The following is a 9,267-nucleotide window of genomic DNA, read 5'->3' as shown; positions in this document are numbered from 1 at the left end:
CCAAAGTAAAATAATACCATTCTGTACAGTTTTGTCATTCTATTGATAACAAGACCTCCAATATTAATAAGACTATTTAATTTTTGGTATACCTGTAACATTTATGACCCGATTGATTATAAATAATAAGGAACTTCAAGAAATCTCGTATGACTTTAAGATGCAGTGTTGTAGAACAGCTTTTGAAGGATCGTTCGATATACCCTGTAGTATGTTTCCTTTCAGCACGAGCAAGGTTGTGTAAATTCCAGATATCTTTCTTTAACTATATTTCATTTCATATCGTGGTTATTTCCTATATAATAGATGCACAAACATGAGGCAAACCTGTGTCTTGTGATGGTGAGTGAGAGCTTCTGGACATGTTAGGTATTTATCACATGAAGAAGCAAGCTTGGAAGGAAACATAATTTGCAAAAATGACTTTAAAAATACTACTTGTCAAATAGCAATGGTTTAACTTAATAGGAAATGCGTTCCGTTTTGGCAACTGTAACAGAACACAAATCTAATATAATTTGGTTTTAAAGGCTTTTCTGGCCTTTACAATATTGATAGCGTTATTGAACACATGTTTACGTAGCACATTTTTTTGTTGTTGTTTTTTGTTTTTTTTGTTGTTGAGTTTTACTTCGAATTAACATTTTAAAGGTCATATTGCGACTTTCCTGAGGGTGCAATACATCAGGCGTTCCCTCGTCGATTATGTCAAGCACGAACGGGCACCTGAGTAGAACTACCGACGTTCCTTATGCTAGCTGGAAAGAATCAAAAGTCTCTTGCAGGATTCGCACCAACAGCGGCGAAGGCCTGTCGTTGAAGTCAACCACTCGGCCACGGACGCTCCCCTCAGCCCCTCACCCCCCCCCCCTCATTGTGGTAGATATTGTTTTCTTCTTGTAATTTTAGATTTTAAAGGGTATAAAGCTATATCTTTAAAATATTTTTTTTTATAAAATTTGATAATCTTATCATAATTTTTGAATACGTTTTATCGTAAAATGTTTCTGTTATTTTACACATATGACTATATATTAAACAGCATAAAAGGATCCTGAACAAACTGTAGTTTTAGGTAAGAGTTTAACCGTTTAACAAAATTTATGATTTTGTCCGTGAATAATTCTCTCTTAAAGTGTATAAAGCTATCTATGTGAGGCAAGATTATTGCTGGGATTTTAAAAAAAAAGAATACTTCCAAAATGATTGTTTGAAATAAATATGGTAGTTAGTTGCCTTTAAATCGAATGAGACACGCATGAAATCATTACTAAACGGATAAAACCCTACTTCAAATAGCATATTAATAATTTGGTCTTGAATATTTTATCCTACATACAATAGTCATGTGTCACAAATTAAGAGACATTCTACGTTACAACTTCTTCGAGAATCGATCATAAGATTATGGAACCAATATATAATTTTACAGTTGACTCATCTTATAAAATATTTCATAAAGCTGTATACCCCTTTTTAAGAAAAATACAAACATTTCTTTGATACAAACTATTTGGATCTTTCAAATTTGAAATTGCAAGTAGCAGAGAAATAGCTTTCTACACTTCAGTCTTTGTTAAGGCTTATTTGACCGTTAAGAAATTAACTAATTCTTTTTTTTTTTTTTCATTTTTTATTTATATTTGTTTTTTGATCAAATTCATAAAATAATAATATATCATTATTAAAGGTAAAGTGTTAATGCATGTGAAAATGTGAACAAATATATACAGTTTGAACAATAAAACACAAATTAGGCAAGCTGAACATAAGAAAGTCGTTTTCGAAGAAACAAAATTTATGGACATCAACTAATGAAGTGTGATGTTTAAAGCTATCAAACCAAATAATATCATATATGACATATACGTTAGTATGATCCTTGCTAGTATGAAACTGGAATGGAACTTATTTTACGAGGAAGTAGACTTATGGAAGGAATTGCGTAAATAAAAAAATGTACAGTTCTGTAAATGTATTTTGAGCACATTATTTGATAAGTTTCTTTTCAGAGATTTTACAAAAATATATATGGCCTACACCGAATCTTTGTAAAAAAAGTAACAGTAGAAGAGGTTTAACCATTTCTATGCTAGAACCAAGGGCAGGGCGATTGCCCTTTACTGCATGTGTATTCTTTTAGTATTGAAACCCCCCGTTCCAAATGAAAATCTGGACGGATCCATTAGATAATTTCAGCTTGTAAATCGTTAATTAGAATTGGAAGAAGCATGTTTTTAAACCTAGACGTGTTTAACTAAGAATTTGCAGAAATAAAATGCGTTACTAATTGAATTTAATTATATATGTTATTGAGAACTCTGGGCATACTATCTCTTTATAAAACTTATCTGAAAAAAAATCTACATAAAATAGAATACACCCAGTCTACATTATTCATTAAGATGGTTCTTATACTTGATGTTATATCATTTATATTCCAAACACTTCACTCAATTTGAATGGCTAAGTTTGTCCATACGGTTTTATTTATTTTTTGTTAGCCCTATTAATAAAACAAACAACAAATAAAAAAACACGTTCAGCAATTGTTAACTTGGCAAGAAAGTATAAAAGTACATGACAATGATAGCAAAATGTATATTAAAAAACTCATTGTTTTTAGTTACTTCAACTGATATACACAAAATAATGATACAAGCGAATAGCATTGTTTAACCGTATACAGCTAACAATGTATACAGTTGAAACGGGAACTGTATTCGTTGGTTTAACAAATAAATCTTTTGTAGTCATGGCCGTTGCCGAGGCCTTAGATGTCGGGGTAGTCATTAAGATTGTTTTCATGGTCGAGGTTCTGTCGTCGTAGACTTAAACGTAGTCGAAGTCGTGGCCGTAGTTGCCGGCGTAGATTTTTAGGTGAAAGTTGTCATCTTTGCGTACTCGTTGTTGTAAAAGGTGTAGTTTTGGAAGTCGTCAATGTTATTATCATAAAAATAAGTCTTTACAGTCGTATTCTTGGTAGTAGCCATACAAACAGGCGTATAATTTTAGTGATAGAAATGGCTGAAGTCGTCAGTTCACGCATAAATAATTTCCATCGTTTGCTGTATACGCAGCAACTAAGCAAATTGCTATTTTTCAAATCGGCCGTCTGCTCTATAGATTTTGTTTATCAAGATTTCGATTTCCTGGGGATACTGATTTCTTTTGGTTAACATGTGATATAATAATACAAACATATAACAATAATTCCCACTGAAAGCGGCAAACCTCTTATCTTCAAACATTCAGGCTTAAAGCATCACGCCTCCGGATGAACATAACAGAAAATCTCCCGTTGTACACATACAATAATTGAAAGCCTTTAAAGTGCACTTTCTGACATTTTTGTTTCGGAAACAGTCGGCATATATGTTTTTTCTGTCGATATACTTAGTAATCTTTTCACCAGGGTTATTTGAATTATCATTTGACGGAAAGGGAAAATAACGCCATTTGTAATCCGGGACGTCCGGTATCTATGATCGTATAACTAGAAGGTGGAGGCGTGTACTACTAATCATTTTATCATTGACATCTGTACGCGTGAGCCCAAAGCACTAACACACGGTATTAACCGGGTTATTGAAAACGTATAAAAATGCAGAAAGATACCAAAATCTCAAAAATAAAACATACACGGCAAACTTATATTGTCAAATAATTGTGTTTGGTCTATAATAATTTCGTTATAATGATAACAATGAATTCAATGAAAACACGCATCTTCACGCATGCGTACTATCAATAAATGCCTGGAATCTTGGAACGGAATGGATTGGACAAAATTATCACACAAAAACCCCGATAAATGTAAAATCAGAAATTTTCACCAGGCAATAAATTTCGCATATTTTTTTGATCCGACGATTTAAAAAAATCAATAGAAAAAAAAGAATCGTCATGTATCTCAGTGTTTACATAAACCGATATAAAAGTAAAAGTTCGCAAATGTTGAGTTTTGCGAAATTATGGCAAAAATATCTGACTTTACATTATTATAACCTCCAATAATTTGAACATCTAATACAAATACTCACAAACAATGCAAACAAGTGATTAATAACCCACGAGGTTGGATGATATTTATAATACATATTGTTTAAACCAACGACGAATTCCTTCCACCATTACCACTGTTTTAATCCTCTAATCAAGTCAATTCACCATGCAGGAATAGTAAGATCTTTTGGCGAAGTAAAACACTACTTCTTTTAATAACATCTTAATAACGAAATTTCATAGAAATCAAGTAAAGTGGTTATGTATGGTTTTTGTTGTAGCATCGATTTATCACAGTTCACGTCTGCAGCAGTTGAGTGTACGTATTCAAAATTATGTAATATTCCTTTATCTTTTCATTTAATGATGATACACACTACGTTTTGCTTCGTAACAATATCAAAAATAAACATTTTGATTTTCCTTGCACTTCGAAATCTTTAAAAGAAATATACACGTGTTATCGTCAGCAGTAGAAACTACTTGATGATTTGTGTTTTACAATCTCTATATTGCATTCATTTATCAATACCTACATGGCTGAGGGTAGGTCTTCAATATCAGACTTTACCACATCGTTATTCCTACATTTGGATACCTCAAACTATGTTTCACTCATTCAACCGATCTACATATAATACAAAATAAACACTATTATTGAAAAATGAAATTTGAGCGGTTTTATAAATACTACGTATTTCCAGGTAAAAACAATAATCTAGCATTGTAAAAAACCATTCCCCCTGATATTTTGTCAATTATGGCGTGTTGATATACACAAAATATTAGGCAGTGTCATACCGAGGCCCTTTTTTTATTCAAAAAGTGATAATTAGAAGAACTGTTTTCATCTATAAATGAATAAATATCCTCTTTTTGGTGCGATATGCTGTTCATTGGAAGAAGATGACTAATTCTCGTTGGTGATCGTGTTATTTTATATCTATGTTTGTCTTTTGAGCGAATATTGTAACATGAACAGGAACACACTGAAATGTGATCGTTATATTCAGGATTTTCTTGAGCCTGAGATACAACGGTGCCATTTCCGGTAATGACGTCACCGTCAAGTCTAACAGCTGTCTGTGCTGCCGCAGCAGCTTCTAGTTCATCTCTTCGTTCGTCTTCGGTATTCATCGTTAGAAACCGTAAAACAAGCAGGTTCATCGCAGCAGATATCACTGTTAGGCCAAAAAGAATAAATATCAAACTAAAAGCTACATAATGGGGTTTGAGCTCTAGAGCATTGTGTTTCTGTAATGCTACAAGGTCACCGAACCCGATTGTTGTGAGCGTGATAAAACAGTAGTACAGTGAATCTATGTAGCTCCAACCTTCAAAATGGACGAATGCTGCAGCACCTGCCGTCAATACAATACCACTTAGGTTCATAGTCACTAAGATTAAATTTGTTTGGCTAACTTCTGTTTTCTTCATTCTCAAACACTTCTTTCCTTGTTTCATTAGAAACGTTACAAAGGTATTGAGACGTTCTCCAACGCTTTGAAACATGACGATGCACAATGGAATACCAATCAAAGCGTATGCCATACAGAAAATTTTTCCTCCGTTGGTTTGAGGAGTACTATGTCCGTATCCTGAAATACAGAATGATGTTTTGAATCATTTAGCAAGTTATAGTTCAATATTGTATATAATAATGCATGGAGTGATTTGTAGCGTATTTTCATAAAGTAAATTAACATAAAATCAATAACCAATAAACTGAGGATGAGCTTATGGAATTAAGAGAGACTGTAATTAAGTAGCATCTGGAAACGAGGCCACATATTTAGAAAATGGTTTAAATTGAATGCTAATGGCCATATGTTATTCCAAATTACGATGATTTTGGCTAGCATTGCACGTTTTCGATGCTTTGAACTTTTGGTAATTGGAACGATAATCTTGCCATTAACACTTAACCTGTTAGGTAGTGAGTATCCTTTGCCAACAGTATTAAGCCAAACAAGTATGTCTGTCCGTGCAGTCTGGCCAGGCTCTATACGGTTGATACAGTAATCTTTGTATTTTGATATCAAAATCCCTTAAACCATAAATTGACTATTCTATATTCAAAACAGAAGAAACAGGTTTGGGATTAAGATAAACATCAAGTGCGATCTGTCCATTTGAAGGCATAGGTTAAGATAATATGGTAGACAAACAAGTAGCTAATGAATTGTAACCAGGTGAGCAGCATGGTCGAATTGTGGTCGGTGATATTAAACGCTATGATATAGCGATGTAGGTTGTCAATTGGGCGCTTATTAACAGCTTGTTAGCATATAAGTGCGTCTCTCTCGTATTGATTACCAGTATACATCTTGTATAAAATATTGAAAGATAGATAACGACTTTGTTATAAATCTTGAATTAATAAGAAAGGTTAATAATACAATCTCATTTATTGCATAAAATGTAGGTTATATCTACAAGTTTATATATTTACTGTAGAATATACATTTAATCTTCGAAATTAAGAGCGATGCGCATCTTTCCAGCAATTCTATAGAAGATTAATACAAAGTAACGCTATGGGTACTATCTTAAACCTACCATGTGCAATATTCTTAAGTATCGCATGGGGAATGATTTTGCAGATGTTTCAAAGTTCATTTTCATGTTATAATGCGGAGTTCCGCCAAACCGGTGTCGATTGGGTAGGGGTACTTGGCAGTATCTTGCTTATTCCCCTGCCATCATGAACAGGCTAAATTGATTTGAGCCACGTCATGACAAAACCAACATAATGGGTTTGCGACCAGCATGGATCCAGACCATCCGCACAGTCTGATCAGGGTCCATGCTGTTCGCTTAAAAACCCTATAACAAGTAGAGAAACTGATAGCGAACAGCATGGATCCTGATCAGACTGCGCGGATGCGCAGGCTGGTCTGAATCCATGCTGGTCGCAAACCCATTATGTTGGTTTTGTCATGGCACAGCTCATTTTTAAAGCCTCTAACATTTACAAATGACACAACTATGTAATTTGTATAAGAAGTATTTGAAAAGGAAAATACATAATTTGATCGTTTCCTGAACATCGTAAATAATACCCGTTGTTTTTACTTTTGAAGCATGCTTTTCGAAGTATGTTTCCGGATAATGATCTAACGTTTTTTCAGTTGACATTTTATATATATGACGATGCAGAGCTGACTTCGTTTTATTATTTTTAAAGTATACACGCTTAAGTAACAGTTGATATAAATTTAACTTACCAATAGTAGTAATTACAGTCAATGCAAAGTAAAAGGCTCCAGCGAATTTCCACTGTACTCCGGCCTTGTATGGTACTGACCATATGATATTCTTCCTTAAAAGTTTGAAGTCAGCGTCTGAGATATTATATTGTGTCCTAATCACATATTCCTGGTGCTGTAACTTTCGCTTGTGTTCCTTTTCGAATTCGGATTCTAAAGCATCAAAAACTGCAGCTCCAACTAGCAAGTAGGTGAAAGTACAAACGATTAGAGATAATGTTCGAACGTTTTGTTTCTTCATTCTAAATAAAGTAATATTCATATGACAAGTTCGCGCATGCGCATAATCTAGCCCTGCGCGCGGTGGTCCTTTTCTGTCTTGCCATTAATTTTATCACTCTTGGATTTCTTTTTTTTTCTATATCCGATGTTTCAATCTTTAATGAACTATTTCACATGTCTAAGAATATGAATAGTTTAATACCATGAATTAATCCATCACATGTTTTATATTAGTCCTTTCTTAAAATATTGATATGCATTTTTACTATTTTTTTTATTCGTGTTAGAACTTTTAATCGAACTTTCGCCAATTTTAATGGAATGACAATCCAACCAGTATCATATATTAAGATCTCAAACATCATTAGTTCTACGCCGTTGGTTTCGTTTTATCCCCTCCATTGTATCCAATTTCAAAGGACGCTAACTAGATAGATTTACTAGTACAGAATTCCAAAGCACAGACGGACGGTACCAAACGCTTATATTATTTAAACATTCAAAATGTGTAAGCAAAAGCAGGATGCAGTAAATGACGCGATGTCCCTGTTATAACATTCAAGCATTCCTCTTTGCTTCCGTTCTAATCGTTTGTCCTTACAACTGATGCCTGCTTCTCATCGGTACATTTGCGCATACGTGTGAACAATAACTTGTTACAGGTGTAAATATCTTCAGAGTCTTCTTGCAGGAGAAATGTGCACTTGTCAAACACGAGTATTTACAACCTTGTCATCCTTGGAATCTGAAAGAACACGAAAGGAATGTTCTGTTAGAATGGTTCAATTGGATATGTAAAATAAAGACTTGATTTTCAAATAAAATGATATTGTCATGAGTCACCAAGAAGAATAATACATTACATTATATTTATTTTTTATTATTTTTTTTTTCATTTTGTTGTTGTTATTGTTGTTTGTGGTTATTGTTTTGTCTGAAGAATGACATACTGGACATTTCATAATACGTTTTTCCCGTAAACTCAGCTTTAATTATGCTGATAAATAAATCAAAAATAAATAACTTAACAACCCAAAGGTATTTCAATTTGTGTGGGTCTTTGAAAAAAATATTTGTCATCTTGGAAATATTATGTTGTTCCTTATGTGAGCCTCTTTATTCATATAACCAATTTACCAATCGAAATTACAATGGGAAATGAGATATCTTTGCGACTGCTTCGTACAATACAATACAAATGCTGATTTAATGAGGTTCTTGTACAAGAATTGGATCGGAAAAAGCACAACTTTCCTATTTTGTCCGATGAATATCGTGTGATTTTTCAATAAAGTGCTTTATCAAATTTGCATAAATTTGGGAATCATTTAATGAACATGTAAATTTGCTCTTGCGTTAACACACAAAAACTCCATGTATGTTAACAACCCTTCGTACAGGACTCATTACCGAGGTATACATTCCATAAGTAAAGTTCAACTGACTTCATCATAAACAAAAACGTAAGAAAATCTCCTAAATAACATACAATGATTCCAAGAAAATAAAAATTGATTTTATATTTTGCCTCCACAATTACGTTGTGAGACTTTGAACAAAATATTGCGTTCTCCATTTCGCAGAAATTCTTTAGTTTTAATCAGAGCTCGTGCCTCGAGGTCAATATACAAACATTTGCAAACATAAAATATAAATTTTCACAGAGTCAAACGACGGAGGTGAACAACGACAACGGCACCGTGCGAGGGTACGGAACGGGTACGGTAACGCCAACATGACTATAACAATAAATCTTTTTTTCTTTTTTTCT

General features: G+C 33.5%; 1 protein-coding gene across 1 annotated transcript; it reads right to left on the bottom strand.

Annotated features, from left to right (window-relative positions):
• Window positions 1-2,484: 2,484 nt before the first annotated feature.
• Window positions 2,485-8,272, bottom strand: LOC132733616 (two pore potassium channel protein sup-9-like). The gene is made up of 2 exons (XM_060720278.1): window positions 7,233-8,272; window positions 2,485-5,603 (listed from the first exon to the last, which is right to left on the bottom strand). The coding sequence occupies exons 1-2, from the start codon at window positions 7,534-7,536 to the stop codon at window positions 4,801-4,803; spliced, it is 1,107 nt and encodes a 368-aa protein (XP_060576261.1). The 5' UTR covers window positions 7,537-8,272; the 3' UTR covers window positions 2,485-4,800.
• Window positions 8,273-9,267: the final 995 nt, after the last annotated feature.

This window comes from Ruditapes philippinarum, unplaced genomic scaffold (assembly GCF_026571515.1).
Source record: "Ruditapes philippinarum isolate M1 unplaced genomic scaffold, ASM2657151v2 ctg1089_1_1_1_1, whole genome shotgun sequence".
Classification (NCBI taxonomy): Eukaryota; Metazoa; Mollusca; class Bivalvia; order Venerida; family Veneridae; genus Ruditapes; species Ruditapes philippinarum.
The sequence above is the reverse complement of the archived record's forward strand: the minus strand, read 5'-3'. Positions and strand labels throughout refer to the sequence as shown.